The sequence below is a fragment of the Pyrenophora tritici-repentis genome, chromosome 9 (assembly GCF_003171515.1).
Source record: "Pyrenophora tritici-repentis strain M4 chromosome 9, whole genome shotgun sequence".
Classification (NCBI taxonomy): Eukaryota; Fungi; Ascomycota; class Dothideomycetes; order Pleosporales; family Pleosporaceae; genus Pyrenophora; species Pyrenophora tritici-repentis.
The window spans coordinates 1,903,889-1,922,184 of record NC_089398.1 but is presented as its reverse complement, the minus strand read 5'-3'; the positions used below and the strand labels follow the sequence as shown (position 1 = coordinate 1,922,184).

Genomic DNA, 18,296 nt, shown 5'->3' with positions numbered 1-18,296 from the left:
CTCACTGATGTGAATGGCCGGAAGTATTCCAGAGGAGTTGGGACTGATGGAACTGGTGAAACAAGACAACAGAGGTGCTGCGACTGTCGAACTGTAAACAGACGGTGGCCGACCAATCAGCCGTTGACGCATGCGGTGAAGGAAGACGGGCCGTGGCTGCAGCGAGCCTGGTCCATGTGAAGACTAGCGCCGACCTTACTAAATCCATACAGGTCAACATTTTTCGATACACGACTCCAGCCTCCCAACAACCACCCTCAACCCTCAATTTTCCTGTCGCGTCATCATCATCACAGTCGCGTACAATGGCTCGAGCTGCTGGATCCCGCGCTGCAAGCGCAAAACCTGTTGAGAAGAAGGAATCCAAAGAAGTGAAGACCAACGGTGCCGGTACGTCACGTTCATCACGAACATCGAAGCTCCCGCTAAGAAACGCAGCCTCCCGACGAGGCGCAAAAAAGACAGAAGAGGAAGCCGCTACCAATGGGATAGCTGAAGAGGATGAAGCCGTCGATGAAGACCCTATGGACGTTGATGAAGTCGAACCAGAGCCAAAGAAGCGTAAGGTCAACGCGTCAAAACCAGCGCCACAAGTCACTAAGAAGCCTGCAGTACCTGCACGCAGTCGCGTAAAGAAAACCGAGACGCCCGCGCCTGAGCCCAAAGCCGCGACCAAGAAAACCACAAAGCGCAAGAAGGACGAGGAAAGCGAACCAGAAGCAGAAGAGGTCGAGGCGCCGGCGCCTGTTGTGAAAAAGGCAAAGGTTGAATCTGCGAAGCCTGCGCCCAAACCAAAGGCCGCGCCGAAGCCAAAAGCTGCGCCAAAAGCCGCACCGGAGCCCAAGGCGAAAACGCCAACACCACAGCCCGAAGCCGCAAAAGTCAATCCCGCTCTGGTCCCGAACCCCAAGGGCCCCAGGCGTCCAAAGGGAAAGAAGACTGAGATCAATACGGTGCGCTACACTGAGCCTCTCAAGGTTTTTGTCTTTGGCGAGGGTGGCTCTGGTGAGCTGGGCTTTGGCGCGACGAAGAAGGCCATCGATGTAAAGCGACCGCGTTACAATGAGGCTCTCACCAACATGAACGTTGTCAAGGTTGCTACTGGTGGTATGCACGTCATTGCGCTCACAAAGGACAACAAAATCTTGACATGGGGTGTCAACGACAATGGCGCGCTAGGACGCGACACGTCCAACGCGAACGTCAAGATGCTTGACGTAGAGGCTGACGATTCAGACTCTGAGGATGAGACTGGTGGACTGAACGATGCCGAGGCCACACCCACACCTGTGCCATCCGAGTTTTTCCCCGAAGACACCATCTTTGTCGACATCGCGGCCGGCGACAGCTGCTCTTTTGCGCTGACAACTGAAGGTGCTGTTTACGGATGGGGTACATTCCGCAAAAACGAGGGTATCCTCGGGTTTGAACGCGGCAACCACACGGCGCCCCGTCCCGTATACCTTGACAGCGTTAAGAAGGTCATCCAGCTCGTCTGCGGCACAAACCACGTTTATGCATTGGACAAGGACCACCACGTATATGCTTGGGGTAACGGACAGCAAAACCAACTCGGTCGCCGTGTCACCGAGCGCAGCCTCATTCAAGCGCTGCAACCCAACAAGATCGGCTTCCACGATTCCTCCATCAAGAAGCACAGCCAAAAGATCGCTCACATCGCGTCTGGCGATTACCACGGTTTGGCCATTGCCGAAGATGGACACATCTGGGCTTGGGGCGCGAACAACTACTGCGAGACGGGCTACACTGCCAATGCTGGAGCAGACGATGCTAGTGTCCTCCAACCTAAGATCATACATAGCCTAGAGGGCAAGAATGTCACAGAACTCGCAGCTGGCTCGCATCACAACATTGCCATCACCAAGGACGGAGAGGTCCTTGTCTGGGGTCGTTGCGACGGCTCACAGACAGGTCTCCCTCCTTCTCAGCTTGAAGCTGAGACGGATGAGGACAAGGTTTTGAAGAACAACGGCAAGCCAAAGATTCTTGTTCAGCCCACACCCCTTCCAGGCCTTAAGGACATCGTCACCGGCGCATGCGGTCCCGATCACACTATTGTAATTGACAAGGCCGGCAAAGCCTACTCCTGGGGCTTCTCGGCCAACTACCAGACAGGCCAAGGTACCGACGATGATATAGAAGTGCCGACTATGATTGATAACACTGCTGTACGGGAGACGAAGCTCACATGGGCTGGCTGCGGTGGTCAATACAGCATGCTGGCCAGTAAGAAGGAGTAGACTGTCACGCCTGTCTGTAGTTGTACGTTTGATGTCTTCAACGCGCAGCTTTCAGTAAGATTGATACTTTTCAATTTCTCTTCATCTAGTCATTCCTTTTCACGTCATGGGCGGTTTACAAACGGGCATTCACGGCGTTTAAGTTTTACGGGCGGGTTCTTGCATAGCGGACACTTGACGTGATATGTGGGATTATTGGAATTATTGTCCTTCAATAACCGGCTGAATTCCTTGCTCTGAGCGATGGGGTATCGCTATGGATGGGTAGAATGTATCTTAGATGGCTCAGCCGCGCTTAATTCGATTCTTGTAACAGTACAATGCTATACATATTGTAGTTTCGAGGTGACCTTCTCGCGATCGTAGTCAATCATTGTGTTAGTAGTGGATGGTGTGCTTGATATAGAAAGAATCGATACCTTGCGACAAGGTCTCTTCACACGTACGTGACGTGTATACATGTATTCAGGCTCAACAGTGCTGGGATGAATGAGCTTTCCAAAGAGCTCTTATGTAAGCAGATCGCCATGACGCTCGACCCTGCCAAAAGTTTCGCGACCATCACCCGCAGCGCATCGACGTCAACCCCACCACTACACAGAACCGATTCCCCCTCCACCTTTAATCGCACTGTAAGACCTCACGATCCTGGATCAGACTGCGGTTGTAACTAACGAATCTTGTAGCTCTGTAATCGCAAAAATGGCACCCAAATCAATGATGACAGGCCGCGGCCGCACCGTTGCCGAGCCCAGTTTCGCATCCAGCGCTCTCCAGACATTCACAAACAAGGAGAACAGAACGATTGTCACTGCCGTGGGCATGTTTGCTGTAAGTCTGTTCTGGGTCTATCCCGAGAGTAGAGGAAATACACCATGGACAGCGATGGAAATATGATAGCCCGAATTGAGACTGACAATCCTACCTAGATCGGTGTCACATTTCTCCACAGCAGCTGGGCGGAAATCCTACTCCCCGCATAGATGCCAAACCACAAGTTCGACAGGAAAGAGAGAGAGAGATAGTATAGCGCTGGAATCGTTTACGCACCCACCTCGTCAGCCACGCCGATCGCATGCACGCCAGCCCACGAAACTCCACACCATAACACATATACACAAAACGAACCCTTTCAACGAAACAGCATGGGAAAGGCGTTTAGGTCACCCACATAAACACCAATTTAGTTGGCTTAGTTCTCGAGACGAAGTTTAGTCGCGAACCTAGTAAAAAATGGTCTTACCCACAATGTAACATATGTACAACAAACCACACACTACTACCACCACCACCCAACGAACTTTCTCACTCTCTCACTTTCTCCACGTGCAACCCTTTCATCAAACTTTCTCATTCTTCTGATTTGAATTTATTTTTTCAATCGTTTTGTAGTCCGCGCCACGCTCAATAAGCGTCCAACGTCTCGCATCCAGTCTCACTAAACACACAAGTCTGGTTTTATGTTCGTGTGATGGAGAAACGTTGTTTATCTCAAATCCTGTTCCTGCGGATGAGACAGGGTCCGCCGCGAACTTACATCGAGGGCTCAAATGGACACGTGTTATACCAGCAGCGCGGTTTGGTAAACGGCACGGATTGTGTGGAAAGCGTTCGTTGGGGGTGGGGATGGGAAGATTAAGCAATTGGTTTCCCGCTGTCATGGGCAGGGGAAGGCTTGGGAGGAACTGTGGGGCGTCTGTTTGTAAGTAGAGGGTGAGTATGTGAGGTTTTTGTATTAGGTATACGCATGTTGGGGATCTTGGTGGTTTATGTTATGAATTTTTGGTGTGGTAGGGTGATGATGGTGGTGGATTTAATTTATGTGCAACCCACTCACGTACCTACCGACTTGTACACTCTTTCTTGCACAAAACAGACGGGCGGATATAGTACCATAACCTACTCACCCATGCATCTGCATCCTTTAATAAAGATCTAATTCTACATATCTCCAATACGCACGTACTATTACACATATGCACCGTGCACAAGGCATACACGCTCATAACCATAACCACGAACACAACCATCCGTAATCCAGCGAATCAAACAACCTGTCCTTTATCCACAATGAACAGCCCCCGTTAGCGCCGAGCGACCCGGCACCTCTCCATCTACACAAAATACTCGCCTATAGATCAAACTCGATTATTGGAAAGATGCTACCGCCGTACAAGGTACAAAATAGGCGCTAGTTCGATCCAATCCAATCCAACTCATTCCATCCCACAGTCCCTTATCAAACATTCCCATTTGCTTTTGCTTGAATATCCACATCCACATACCTAGCGTTTACATGCCTCCCCTCCCCTCCCACCCTCACGTCCAACTCCAACAACTCATCATTCGCTCCCACCACCCCATCCATCCATCCCAGCCAACACACAGCACAGACATCCACCCCATCTCCAGCGTCTAAGCTCAACCGCAGCGTCGTCGGCGATTCCTCTCCAATCGGCAACAAAACGCAAAAAACGAAAAGGGGAGGGACGGACCCGGTAACCGGTTTAAACTACCAGATACCGGTTCCAGGCAAGAATGTAAGCGCTGGTGGTGTTTTTCTTGTGTGCACAGTGCACATGCACACACGCAATGAATGCACGTGCGGTATTCCCGGGGCTTTCTTTTGTGCCTGCGTGCGTGTGTGTAAGTGCTTACTTTCTAGTATGTACCGTATGTACCGTACGGTACTTCATAACCGGGGGTATGCCATCCACGGTATATGCTGGACTGGGCGTACTAACCGACTAACGCAGGTACACGCATCGCATGTTGCACATTGCACATTGCATCTTCACACCGCATGATGGACCTGTCACGCGACCACAATAGTACGGCCGACGTGGAAGAGTAGTAGAGATCCTTGCAAGAAAGGATAGTGATTTCATTATATTCCCGATTCGTACAAAATGCAAAAAGTAATGTTCGAATCGGATCCAACAGTCCGGCTGTGTTTTTTAGAGAAGAGAGAAAGAGTGTAATGTCTCTGTGTGTCTGTGGTGGTGGGAAGAAGATATTCGTCGAGGAAAATTATGCTCGCTACAATTACAGCAACAAGGACAATAACAACAACAACAACAGGAACAGCAACAGCAAAAGGGAAGCGGCGCAGCGCTGCGCTCAGGCGGCTGTATTTTCCCATTCCCCCCCAAACCAAAATATGCAAAAACTCGGAAAGAAGAGTTGTGAGCAAGGAAATGTAAATGGTGTCGTAAATATGCGATTCATGCTGGGGTATCTCTAGTCTATACTTCTCGAACCCAAACCTAGAAAATAGAGTTAGTATGTTTGTACGTGTTTTGTCATGTTCAGATCAAACTTACCTCCATCTTCGCCATGTCGCTGCCCTCTCTTTTAGCAATAGACTTGGCTGCCTGGATAGCCATGTCTAGATCGTCTTGGTCGGCCATGGTGATCATGTCGCCATCATCCTTGAATTCAACCTTGAATTTGTTCCTAACTCCAAACTTCTCGCGAATCTGTTGCCAGAATTCGGTAATCAGCTGGTCACCGCTAATGAAGACGTAGCGAGTATCATTAGAGTGGACCTTCACCCTGACCTTCATGCCGCCACCTCCGCCTCCACCACGGGTGCTGCCACCCGATCTAGTAGAGCGCGCAGGCGAACGTCTCCTAGACGACTTTGAGCGTGACATCATCTCAAACTCGGCGTCATCGAGATCACTACCGTCGTAGTCGTCTTCCTCCTCCTCTTCAATATACGCAGGCCGTCTCGCTTGTTTTGAGCGAGTGTTTGCGCCACGACTTCCGCGTGATGGCGGATATGGATCATTCTCGTAGTAGTCATCGAGAATGTCTTCGTCAGAGCCACGGCGACGCGATCGCTCACGTTCTCGCTGAGAGCCACGCTGAGAGCGATCAGAACGATCGCCACGATCACGCTGTGACTCGGAGCGAGTGGGTGGCGGTCGCTCAGACGCAGAGCGTTGTGTTGGCTGGCGACGAGGAGGCTCGTCTCTGGGTGGGTCGAAAGCAGCTCGTCCAAGGTTCAATGGCTGAGGCTTGGGACCTCCGCCTCGTACGGACTGGGCACGGCTCATTGGTGCGTTGGAAGGAGCAGCATCGGCGGCTCTACCTCCAGATCCCCTTTCGCCACCTCTGCGATCCGTCTCCGGGGGTGGTGTGGGAGGGAACATGTTACGGTTCATCGGGGGTTCCGACTGTTGGCGTGCTCGACTCTGGAGCTCCGGCTTGACCAGGTTGGTAGCGGCATACGAGATCTTATCTTCGGTTCGGTCATCCGTCGCGGCCTGGCCTCCCTTCTTCATCTCGGCACCAGCAAAGCCAGTGAAGGCGTTGGCTCGGTCAGATGCAGCCACGAGACGGGCCTTTCCAAGGTAGTCCTTTGTCTTCAAGTTCTTGACCTTTGCTTCGTTAGGACGGTAGACGATGCCGACGGGGATGGAGAAGACGGTATAGCCCTGGATACGGTTAGTTATGAACACAGGACTGTTTGTAATGGATGACATACGTCTGCTTCCTCGCGAATAGCCTCATCGATGACATCGTGATCTGGAACCACCTTCTCCTTGGCGGCAAAGGACAAATCCTGGAGACCGGCCTCTCTTTGCTGCAGGTAGATGTAGCAGAGACCACGGTTGAACAGCACCTCGCAAGAGTACAGCTTGAACTTCAGGCCCAGTTGTTCGTAGTCGATGTTGTTGTTTCCGCGCAGGTACAGCAGTGTGTCGTTGAAGTTGGCGAGGGCTTCCTCGAAGTCGCCCATAAGGAAGTTGGACACACCTTGCTGGAAGTATGCGACTGCGAGGTACTGGTCCAGCCGCACAGCGCGCTGGTAGCAGTCGACCTGTGTAATCATGAGCATTTGGCCTATTTGTGACAGCATTTGTGCAACTCACCGCCTTCTCATGTTCGCCGAGAGTCGCGTGGATGACGCCGCAATTGAACAAGATCTTGGAAGTGTCGGAGATCTGGTCGAAGACCTTCAATGCGACGTCGAATTCGTTGTTGTCGTAGCTGGCGAGGGCTGCCACCCAGGTTTCGATTTCCTAGCACGGTGTTAGCAGCTGGAAGCGGAAGGGACGGTTCCAGGGACGGTTCCAGGGAAGGAAGCCTCGAGTGACAGGCAAGAGCACTCGAGGACAGGAAGGCGCGCACCTGCTTCAGAGACATGACGAGTGATCTTCACTTGTTACCCGGCAGTATGGTGTCGTCAAGCCTCAACCCAGACTCTCTCCTACCTCTCCACGGTTGGAGGGTCGTCGTGTTTGCGTAGTTGATCAAGCGTAAAAGTGTTGCAGGGTCGTGGTCTCACTTTTGGACAGATTAAGAGAGTAAGCCGCCGGGGCTTCTACAAGATGCGCGAGGTTGGTGGATAGTGTCCGGTGAGGGTAGCGGGCAGTGGGCGCTATTATGCTAGGTAGGTACTCTAGGTACTCGTCGTGTTGGAGATGGCGGGGAAGTAAACGATTGTACAGGTGCTAGAATTAAGGCACAGTTGGGAAAGCCGGACGAGAGAGAGAGAGAGAGAGAGAGAGAAGGAAGGAGGTTTCGAGGGCGAAGAGCGACAGGCGGAAGGACCGGGAGTCGGGGACTTGGTGGGAATTTGGCGGGCGGTTGCAGATGGGCTGCGGGTGGGGAGAGCCAAATCTGAGGTCCAGCGCGTTTGAGCGACAAGGCTTGGCGGCCATCGGGCCCAGCAGCCTGATTGGCTCCCTGCACCATGCTGCCGATAGCCACAGCGCTACGGGGCTCTCCACGACGCCTACGACGCCTCAAACCCGCCGATGCCACCATGACACGACCGTCTGCCCACAGCGGTCATGGCCCAGCAGTCGTCTGCATCGTGGCCAGGGTCTTCGCAGCATCAATGCCTCGAACAATGAGGCGGGCTGACGACGGCGCTCGCTGCCAGTCTTCGGCCCTCTGTCCCCCTTTGGACCTTCCACTGGCGATGTTTGAGGTCTGTTACATGGCAAACTTCCGACTGAGACAGCCACGTGACGGTTTGGCCGCCTGGCCACCACTCACCCGCCCGCCTGGGGCTTTCAGGCATGAACGCATGACAATACCAGGCTCACCGAGTCCGTGTTCGCGCAATGCTAGTTTCGGCCCAGATTTGAATGGTGCATGCGTTATCAAGTTACCAATCGAAGCCGGCACTCGTTGAATCGAGCGGTACTTGCACGGCTTGCACTATCTGGGTATCTGTTAAACGCATTGAACACGCTGCCGTTAAACTTAGAGCATGCCACGGTCCCGCTGCTCGTCCCGCTCCTGCCATACCGTCTTCCCCGAGCACGAGCACACCGTCTTGTCATCTGCCAAAAGCCTCGTCAGTGTCTTGTGCAAAATGAAGCAGTATATGCAGAACACGTGGTCCGCCAAAAAGCACTTACTATCCCAAACACCAGCGCTACGTGCGATGACACCCACTAGCGTATCCGGATCATTCTTGTCAAACTGCGCCAAGTCAGATAATATCAAAGATCTGCGAGCGAGTTTCGCATACCTGGCCGTCCTGCTCTCTCGCAACCACGATGCTCCGTCCGATCATCTCCCAGATGTGAACTGGCCTATCCAAGAACACCGATCCAACCCCTCCTTTATCCACCTGCACAGTGCCAAAGACGCCACGACACGGCTTCTTTTCCTTTTCGGCTTTTAGAGATTCCCAGACCGCACCAGTGGATTCAGGGCCCTCCGAGATATCTCCACACACGCGGACAGTCGCATGGTAGGTTCCGGGGGATAGTCCCCGTATACTCAAATCGACAATTGTCATACCAGGCGCAACTTCAACCATTCGCACAAGTCCGCGGACTTTGTTCTCCACGTGAGGTGCGTGAGATTCGAGAATGCAGACTGCGGCGCCTAGTGGAGTATTAGAAATATTAGTAGTTGTAGTGTGACATGACTGAACATACTGTCGGACTTTCCTGATCCTCTCAGGATGGCATCACGTCCGGTGGATTGAATGGCCTCAACTATAGCCGACGGTGCTGCAGTGCCTTCAACAGATACTAGTTGGTCTTTGAGGTTGGCAGTAACTTTGTTGATACCTACATGTCGTCAGAAGCCGAATGACGTGCATTGGTGGCGCTCGTACCACTCAACTGCTGTAGAGAGCCTTCAATATCGTTGATACATGACTGACAGGTCATGGGCACCGCAAAGATAGTTTCGAACGGAGGAACAGTCATTGTGAATGCGTGTCAATCGTTTAGATCTGGTACAAATTGATGTCGAAAGTCAAAGTTGTGAACATGCGACCTCGCCTTCTGCCGCTTTGAAATCCACACCCGAATCCCCGCCGAACATGGATGTTGCACTGGGGCCGATCTCATCACCCACGTGACCGTGTTCTGGAAATTGTTCCACCAGCCTTGGCACCAACCTTACAACCCACCCACTATAGGACAACCACGCCATAACGCACGAAAAAGCGTCCGTCCCCCTTCCTACCTGTTGTCGTTCCCTAGTAGATCCCCGGGTCAACAGGTTAAGCATTCCCAAGACCCAGGACAGGAGCGGGAATCCCGCGGCACACCCCACACCATGTCGCAAGTCATAGGGAAGGTAACGTCTCCCTTAATCGGACCTCCGCGTCTTCATTACGCTTCAAACCGGGAAAAGCCAAGGGGGGTTTCCTTCTCTGACACGACTTGGCTTTTTGTAACCAAAAGGCTTCGATAGCTAACCATGCTATTACAGACGCGCCTGGCCTATGCCCGCGCATGGCATCACCTCGACATTGGCTCTGACCCGCGCGCCCTGGGCCGCGTAGCCTCCGCCATAGCCCTCGCCCTCATGGGCAAACACAAGCCTATTTTCGACCCTTCGACCGACTGCGGCGATTACGTCGTGGCGACCAATTGCTCGCAGCTGCACACGACGGGCAAGAAGCGCTTCCAGAAACTCTACCGCACACATAGCACGCGGCCGGGTTCGCTGAAGGAATTGTCAATGGATAGGATGATGGCGAAGTGGGGCGGAGGTGAGGTCCTGAGGAAGGCGGTTAGTGGTATGTTGCCGAAGAATAGACTGCGCAAGGAGAGATTGGCGCGGTTGAAGACGTTTGAGGGCCAGGCGCATCCGTATAAGGAGAATTTGATTAAAGTGGTGAATGGAGGCGGGCAGAGTATAACGGAACATGCGGATGTCAAGAGGGCGTTTTTGGAGGCGACTACACAGAATGCGGCGGCGCCGGTGTCATGACGGGGAAGGGGATTGATAGTATAAGACATGTAAACATGATGCCCTTAGTATCGTGTGCAGATTGGCTGCTGTTTATTGAACAACACCAGTAAGTCCTGGCTGGCACGCTGATGAGCCTTTCTATTCGTTCACATAGTGATGAGCTCACTGTACTTGCATCTGCTTTCATTAAAACGACAAACGACAAACGAGTGAGCTCAGTTAGTCGATACATCTACATCACATCACGTAACGCTGCAAGAATAGTATGTAGGTAGTTCATTCTATCCACATATCAATAATGTTTCTACTCCCCTTCACCCCCTGAGACGTCAAAGAAAATGGTATAATGTTCTACTCTCAACCGTCCCTTCAAAGCCACTAGTCGCTACAAAGACATGTACAAGAAACCAAAATGCTGCCAAGACGTTATGCTGTCTCTATAGCTTGGCCTTTGTACCCTTGCGAGTGACAGTGCAATGGATGAGACCGTTGGGGTCCGATTGGGGCGCAAATACCGTGGCGTCTTTGCCTGTGTTCTTGATGCCCTTGTGCCACGAGAGATCTGTCATAATGTTAGCAAATCGAGCTTCTGGAAGTTTGGAATTGTGCGACGTACCAATTTCGAAGTAATGCTTGTTGGGTAGCGCATAGTCAACAGCCTCGACTTGGGGAAGAGCAGCCAGGATCAGATCGCACATCTTGTACATGGTTGCCTGCACACTTGCGCTCTCGTCCTCGGCAAAGACCTTCATGGTAATGTCCCTGGCTGCCGTCCATGCAGCATTGAAGTCAACGGCCTTGGCTTCTTCCAGGGTCTTGAACAACTTCCATTGCCACCCTGCCTCGATCTCCGTGCTAAGAATACGGTCCCATGTCTCAGGCAACCTAGTGTATTCATCACGGTGGAAGCCATGGAATGCCGAACCCGTGCTCTTCAGTACGAGTAGCTTCTCAATCTTGGAGCGGATTGACACGCCATGGCCCTCTCGTGTAATAGACTCGACTACGCGGATCTCTTCGCCGTCGCGGTAGAAGGAGTGCGGGTGGTCTTTGCCATCGATGGTCATGCGCGTCCATCGGTGCTGGATAATCTTGACATGTGCCGCGTGAATATGCGGGTAGGTTCTGACAAAGTGATCGCCGATAATAGCGGCAAACTGCTCAGGCGGATCGATGGGGTGTTGCTTGGCGAGGATGTACGTTGTTTGCTTTTGCGTATCGGTTGCGACTATCACGGAGTTATCTGCTTTAGTGTAGCTAGCAAGTTGTAAGTATACATATAAAGCTCGTCCATGCTGGCATGCTTACGAGACGTCAATGTCTCCCTCGAGTAGGACGCAAACTGTTTGTTCGATGACTTTGTGAGTGCCGGTCTTGGGGTCTTTATCGACCTTGTACAAGCGGACATTGTCCTTGCCATAGCGGGCGTGGCTGAGGTGAGGCATTACGTTGAAGTTGTTCAGATGGCTTGGAGTGCAATGGAATTGGGATGATGTATGAGTAGTCAATGGAATAGGGGAGTTTGAGTGAAGGAAGCTATCATGCAGGGTAATCAGGATAGTTATACCTCTGAAACGGCAGCTTATCTGATTGTCGGCATGCGGAGGACACCGAACGGTTCGCAGGTGCTACACAGCGAGCGATGGACCACCGACAACGAGGCGGCGAGAACGCGTTTCGATTCGTCTAGATGTGCCATCGGCGAGCTCCGGTCGAGGGAACAAGCCCTGGCTCACGGCGCGAGGCGCGCACGTGACAGCTTCAGAACAGTTGCTCGGCGAAGCCCCTGTTGCAAATCACAAGAGCGTGCAGGATTGCAACATCGGCAAGCGGATATCGGCGCGGCATCAGGTCATGATGGCGAGGTAAGTTTCCAGGCCGTAGCCGTGTATGCTGTATGTAGAAAGAATGAAGACCGAACGCGAGTCCGTCTTGCAGGGGTGGGAACTTCAGTCCGTGCGCGTCCAACGGCTGCCCGCCGCCAACATGTCGAGATGGCCGTGATGTGCAACGCGAACCAAGCCCATCCTTCACCTTCACAGCCACTACACGGGCTCCACACTTCCTGCCCTTTTCCGGGGCCCCTCTTTCTCCAATCACTAGCCACACTTGCACTCTGGGTCTGGTACCGTAACGACGACGACTTCACTGCGCCCCGCGCATGCTCATGAGGCAAGACGAGGGCACCGCCGTGGGACAGATATGCGATGCGGTTGGCGAGAACACGGTTAAGGCGCGCTCATGACGCCATCAGCCCGCTCCCTCAATGCACAGGTCGACGACCAGAGCTCCCTCCTTGCGCCTACAACGAGTAGAGATGGCCGCTCAATGTCGTCGGCCGGCCTCGCTAGCTCGCGGAGCGGCCAGCCTTCATACGCCTCATACACGACGGCCACTACCGGCCCAGGTAGCTTCAACACGGCCGTGGTACGGCCGTCGACGGCACAGGAGGGTCGAATACGCCCCGATTTCGACATGCACGCTATAACAATCGCCGAGAACGACGGATTGACAACCGAGCAGCGGCAGGCAGAGCTGCAGGATCAGATTGAGAAAGAGACCAAGATCAAGATTGGGTCCGAGAACCTTTTGGAGGCGTTGAACGCAAAAAATGCAAAAGACAGCAAGAACCAGAGGCTGCAAGTCGAGGAGCAGCTCAACATATCAAACAGAAAACTCGCACAACTGCAGGCCGGGTTGGCTGCAGAGAAACAGAGAGCAAAGGAGGTCAAATCCCCGCCAGCGGATCCCCAGAGCAGACTATCCTACCTCTTTCGTCGAAACATATCCCGCTCGCCGTCACGGCATGTCGTACCGAAATCAGAAGGAGAGGAAGAGGAAACGGAATCACCGACTTTTGTGCTGGCTGAGATACTACAGGCTCTAGAAGTCCAGGGCATGCAACCGGAATACTATGTAGAGAGAGCAAACTCTTTGGTCCTCCTCTTCAAGCGACATCCTACGTTGAAGTACGACCTAGCTTGGTCTATATTCGGACTACGAATGCAAACCATGCTCTTAAGCGACAGCCGGGAAGTTGTCGCAGCGGCGTACCGTGTCATGCGCTATTCCTTCACCGACCGCAAATCTCTCCGAATTGTACGCGCCCTTCATACTGATCACCTGGTCATTCTTTCATTGATAAAGGAGTCCAAAGCTAGCGTGGAGCGCGAGCAGGCATTGAAGTTTGTCCGAGCATTTCTAGATGTAAAGGGAGGTGTCGAGGAAATCGCTCGTGCTGTGGTCCGCATCATTGTCGCTGTAGCCGAACATGCAGAGGACCGTCTCAGGAATATCGCGACTCTGACATTGGCCGAAATTCTCGTTAGGAAGCCATCTCTCCTAGTTGCAGCTGGTGGTATGGGTGCTTTGGCAGATGCTCTGGGAGAAGGAAGCTATCACGCCGCAGAGAGCGTTGGCACGTCTTTCCTCTACCTATTAGATACGCCTAGGCGGCGTCGTTTCTTGCGTTCTGGGCGAGAACTAGAAGCTCCATTTGCAATGTTCACTGACGCAGGGGTTATACATGGGCATCAGCACGAAGAAAAGCTCAAAGTCAACGCCAAGGTTATCGCGTCCTTGCTCAGAAGTTGGGCTGGATTACTAACCCTCTCGATGAACGATTTCCTCCCTCTCCGATCCTTGCTTTGGTCACTACAGATACCGACCCCACATGTTCGAAACATCATCTTGGAACTATTGTTCGATCTTCTCAGAATCAAACCTCCCTCATGGTCCTCGTCATTCCTGGCTGGTCGGCGATTGACTACCTATGGCCGTGTCACAAACCTAAAAAACCAGCAGATCAAAGAAGCGTCTGCTTCCAGCGCAACCGATGATGACACCACCAAGTGGAGTCTGTTAGACCATTACGTCTCAGTTGTCCTGGCCGCCTTTCTGCACGCTGGTCTGATGCCAGCATTGTTACAAGCTGAAGAGGAGCCTTTGACATTGCCCTTGAAGCGCAAAACGACTTTGCTTATTGGAGAGGTCCTAAAAATGGCAAACGAGCTTTTGCCACCAGCATGGAGCGCACAGCTTCAGGTGCTTCCACAACTCCTGCACTCGGCTGCAAGGTTCCAATCCGAAGACCGGTTTGTTGCCATCGGCACCATATACCAAGTCGACAGTATCAACAGGACTCTCTACCGTTCCGGACCCACTTCTCTCTACACTACCAAGAGTACTACAACTTCAGATGATACCTCAACAACCCGACAGACGGATCATGCGGCGAAGCTACAAGCTGCCATGCAGGTAGATGAAGCCCATTTCCGAAATCTGATGGTCGAGACACAAGTATTGAATACAGTTACATTCCAGAAATGGAGATGGGATCTGATTCTCAACATTATTGAAGGCCCTTTGCTGAACCCTAAACGCTTGGATGAAGCTATCAAAGTGACCAAGTTCGTCCATCGCGTTCTGGGCTTCTACCGTCCATTCAAGTATCGTTTCTCCGAGGTCAAAAACACGAAGCCCAATCAGCGTTATGTCCGAGCCGGCTGTGCGCTGATGCAGAGCCTTTTGCAAAACCCCGAAGGTGTCAAGTACTTGGCTGAAAGCAAATTCATCAGACAGCTGGCCGAGTGCTTGTCGCATTTCGACCGGATGAGCGGCTTGACCTCTGAATCGCCCATCTTCCAGACGGATCGGATGAATGAAACACTGACTGGTGGCTACTTTGCACTATTGGGTGCCCTAACCAAAGATTCACGCGGGATTCACATTCTGGAAAGATGGAGAGTCATCAATATGTTCTACCATATTATCGAGCTCAACGACCGCGACGATTTGATCCGGACCCTTCTAAGCAACATGGACTACACATTGGACGGCCATCTACGCATCATCATTTCCAAAGCCTTGACGTCATGCTCTAAGGAGATCCGTATATTCGCAACCAGACTGTTGCGCAAATATGCAACAAAGCCGATGGATTTGAACGAATCCGTTGGTGTTGCGGAATGGGCCATCAGGCTACTTGTGACACAGCTTTACGACCCAGATGTGGAGGTCTGCGAGGTTGCAATCAAGATTCTCGAAGAGGCTTGCAACCAAAAAGAGTCTTTGGAGTTTGTTGTGAAATGCCGTCCGGCGTTAGACCATTTGGGTGAAATTGGTGCTCCGCTGTTACTTCGATTCCTTTCAACTTCGGTAGGCTACCACTATCTGAATGGATTGGATTACATCACGAGAGAAATGGATGACTGGTTCTTGGGGAGGAACGACACTTACGTGGCTTTGATCGAGGCCTCCATGGCCCGCGCCCTTGCAGACATACCCGAGAAGCCGTCGACTCAACTGACCTTTGACGACACACCCGAACCCACAGATTACGGCCTTGTACCACCGCATTTCTACCGGGAGCTGACCCGGACCAAGGAAGGGTGCAAGCTACTCAAGCAAAAGGGGCATTTTGACGAGTTCGCAGCCACGATCCGCGACTTTGCATCTGAGAACGACGATCCAGAGATTATACTCAAAGTCAAGGGTTGCTTATGGGCCGTCGGCAATGTCGGCTCCATGGAACTGGGTGCGCCATTCCTTGAAAATTCGGATGTCGTCAAGTGGATTGTACAGATTGCGGAACAATCAGAAGTCATGTCGCTCAGAGGAACAGCCTTCTACGTCCTAGGCTTGATTTCTCGCAGTACTCATGGTCAAGAGATCTTGTTGGAGTATGGTTGGGACGGCGTTGTCAACGACTCCGGAGAGGCGCTAGGGTTTAGCCTGCCATTGGAGTTCAACAAGCTCTTTGCGGTCAGTATGCATAATTCCTTTTTTCCCGGAAGAAAACTAATGGTTGGTATAGATGGCGCCATGGACCGCTCCCGCAGAGGAGATGAGCTGGAACCCGAATGCAAAGATTACCGTTGCTGTCACGGATAATGACCCAGTCAATGCACGGATATTGAAGCTCGCAACCGACTTGGGTAACACGGTGCTTGCCAAGAAGGCGGCAACTGACTTGCAGGCGTAAGCTTTACCCTGATCGGTGAAGCAGATAATGAGCTAATGTAAGCAATCTAGAATCAAAGCTAGAAAGGCACCCGGATTCAGCAAACCAGCCATCTTCCACAAGGTGATGCAGATACTGGAAGCGCATCACTTCCGTCTCCCAGCGTGTCGGTTCATGCTGGATCTGTTCGACAAGCGGGTTCTTGAACAGATTGTGCTAGAAGAGGAAGACGACGAGGAGGAAGAGTCAAACAGCGCGTCCGAAGACAAGTCGGACGCTGAGCAACTGGGCAGCATGAATGGTGCATTTAAGCCAGTGTGAACTGGTGTTCATGGGAATACGAGACCGGAAAATCGGCAATGGGCGTTGAGGAGCGTTATGTACAGGGATGCCAATGTACGATAGGCGTGTCAGCGGAGTCGAGCCAAAAGGGTGGATGACTTTTGTTTTGCATATGGAGTTCCCCGGTACAGGTGGTAGAGCATGCCAAGGAGGGACATGTGCACTAGCGTAGCGCTTCTTCCGGTTTATTTCGGGCAAAGGCTGGCGGGACGATAGGGCAGACGGCGCTATATTCAGGGACGACGACACAAGTTAGTAGATGAATGCAAAAGTGGTGGCAGCGCAGAGGAGCATCTTCTGGACCCGCGGGTTGCGTTTGGGCGAATGGTGAGCGTCCAGGTGTCGTTGGTGGAAGACGGGTGTGACGGTTGACACACACTGCACATGTTGGCTGCCCCACCATTGATGATGGATACGAGTCGTCACGACCATCGGACCCTTTGGGTGATGTACAGGGTCTTCGGCAGCGGCTAGGCGTCTCCGAGCGAGCCCTAGGCGCGAGGGTGGCACATGGGAATCATGGGATTGACGTTTGGCAGTAGTAGCGGGTCTGGGCGCTGATTGGGTGGAATATGGTTTGAAGCGACTTCAATGACGCTTGCAAGCCCGTTTGTCGCTACCTGGAGGCATATAGGCATTCGGCCCATGGACTGCAGCTGTGTCCAGCCACACCGTCTGGTCTTGCATGTCTGGCAGGCTCATATGGGCCGATATGGATATGGAGCTGCGGGGCTCGCGCGGGTGCGAATAATAGTCGGACAAATGGTGAAGTTTGGCTTGGCGTGGTTTTCACATACTCTACACGACTATGGCCTTTGCGGTGCTGCTGGCCGGCTATGCGGTCGAGACAACGGGCCCGCAGCAGTCGTCCTATCCCAGGCGTCGGGATACCGGTTCGACATGCAGTGGGTGGGCAAACAAGCAAGTCGTCGGTGGTTTGTGAACGCGGTTTGCACCTGGCCCGTGCGGGTTTTATACCAGGCTGTGCCCAGATTGGCCTAGGTTGGCAACCGATGACGGGCTCCTCTCTCGATCCGAGTACCCCCAGAGCTGAGACAGAAATCGGCGGCAGCATTCCATGACTGATACGAGGCCGCAGAAGTAGCATCGCCGATCTTTGGTTATCCGTCCAACATGGATGACCACTGCAAGTTTGGCTCTTCTGAACATGGCCCTCCTGCGTTCCGCACTTCTCTACCACCTTCACAGTCGCTTTCTGCACCACGAGCCTCACCATCGCCACCCGGTGTGGCTCCTATAAGACGTGACCCTAGCAGTGTGTGGTGTACTCTTCGACATTTACTGCTCCCTTTGCCTCGGCCGCCGCCGCCATCTCTCGACCCTGCATCAGCACGCGCACTGCTGATCCCACCACCACGCCATCATCAACAAGTTGGTTTGTCGTGACAAGACGTGCCAGCCCACCCTTGCCCCATCTTGACGATTTAGCTATCCTCGAGACTGCCCACACCACACACCACACCTGCAGCCCTCGTCTGCTCCACTCCCGACCGTAGCGCGACCGGTCCCAATCCACGGACCTGCGACCT

General features: G+C 52.7%; 8 protein-coding genes across 8 annotated transcripts; 4 read left to right on the top strand and 4 right to left on the bottom strand.

The window, feature by feature from the left end:
- Nucleotides 1–305: 305 nt before the first annotated feature.
- PtrM4_150950 (ATS1, Alpha-tubulin suppressor and related RCC1 domain-containing protein) lies at nucleotides 306–2,261 on the top strand (the record flags this gene model as incomplete). The annotated part of the gene is made up of 1 exon (XM_066110073.1): nucleotides 306–2,261. The coding sequence occupies one exon, from the start codon at nucleotides 306–308 to the stop codon at nucleotides 2,259–2,261; it is 1,956 nt and encodes a 651-aa protein (XP_065960056.1).
- Nucleotides 2,262–2,963: 702 nt separating this feature from the next.
- On the top strand, nucleotides 2,964–3,244 carry PtrM4_150940 (uncharacterized protein; the record flags this gene model as incomplete). Its single annotated transcript, XM_001938473.2, has 2 exons — nucleotides 2,964–3,092; nucleotides 3,191–3,244. 2 exons carry the CDS (start codon nucleotides 2,964–2,966, stop codon nucleotides 3,242–3,244), a joined length of 183 nt encoding a protein of 60 aa, XP_001938508.1.
- Nucleotides 3,245–5,506: 2,262 nt separating this feature from the next.
- Nucleotides 5,507–5,671, bottom strand: PtrM4_150930 (uncharacterized protein; the record flags this gene model as incomplete). Its single annotated transcript, XM_066110072.1, has 2 exons — nucleotides 5,507–5,527; nucleotides 5,585–5,671. The coding sequence occupies 2 exons, from the start codon at nucleotides 5,669–5,671 to the stop codon at nucleotides 5,507–5,509; spliced, it is 108 nt and encodes a 35-aa protein (XP_065960055.1).
- A 1,046-nt stretch (nucleotides 5,672–6,717) lies between these two features.
- On the bottom strand, nucleotides 6,718–7,415 carry PtrM4_150920 (uncharacterized protein; the record flags this gene model as incomplete). Its single annotated transcript, XM_001938474.2, has 3 exons — nucleotides 6,718–7,089; nucleotides 7,142–7,291; nucleotides 7,401–7,415. The coding sequence occupies 3 exons, from the start codon at nucleotides 7,413–7,415 to the stop codon at nucleotides 6,718–6,720; spliced, it is 537 nt and encodes a 178-aa protein (XP_001938509.2).
- Nucleotides 7,416–8,483: 1,068 nt separating this feature from the next.
- PtrM4_150910 (CopZ, Copper chaperone) lies at nucleotides 8,484–9,445 on the bottom strand (the record flags this gene model as incomplete). Its single annotated transcript, XM_066110071.1, has 5 exons — nucleotides 8,484–8,563; nucleotides 8,642–8,705; nucleotides 8,755–9,116; nucleotides 9,170–9,304; nucleotides 9,352–9,445. The coding sequence occupies 5 exons, from the start codon at nucleotides 9,443–9,445 to the stop codon at nucleotides 8,484–8,486; spliced, it is 735 nt and encodes a 244-aa protein (XP_065960054.1).
- A 355-nt stretch (nucleotides 9,446–9,800) lies between these two features.
- PtrM4_150900 (mitochondrial 54S ribosomal protein uL13m) lies at nucleotides 9,801–10,460 on the top strand (the record flags this gene model as incomplete). Its single annotated transcript, XM_001938476.2, has 2 exons — nucleotides 9,801–9,821; nucleotides 9,957–10,460. 2 exons carry the CDS (start codon nucleotides 9,801–9,803, stop codon nucleotides 10,458–10,460), a joined length of 525 nt encoding a protein of 174 aa, XP_001938511.2.
- A 419-nt stretch (nucleotides 10,461–10,879) lies between these two features.
- PtrM4_150890 (uricase) lies at nucleotides 10,880–11,887 on the bottom strand (the record flags this gene model as incomplete). The annotated part of the gene is made up of 3 exons (XM_001938477.2): nucleotides 10,880–11,004; nucleotides 11,059–11,699; nucleotides 11,751–11,887. The coding sequence occupies 3 exons, from the start codon at nucleotides 11,885–11,887 to the stop codon at nucleotides 10,880–10,882; spliced, it is 903 nt and encodes a 300-aa protein (XP_001938512.1).
- A 796-nt stretch (nucleotides 11,888–12,683) lies between these two features.
- Nucleotides 12,684–16,725, top strand: PtrM4_150880 (HR1 multi-domain protein; the record flags this gene model as incomplete). The annotated part of the gene is made up of 3 exons (XM_001938478.2): nucleotides 12,684–16,205; nucleotides 16,258–16,421; nucleotides 16,476–16,725. 3 exons carry the CDS (start codon nucleotides 12,684–12,686, stop codon nucleotides 16,723–16,725), a joined length of 3,936 nt encoding a protein of 1,311 aa, XP_001938513.1.
- Between the last annotated feature and the right edge of the window lie 1,571 nt (nucleotides 16,726–18,296).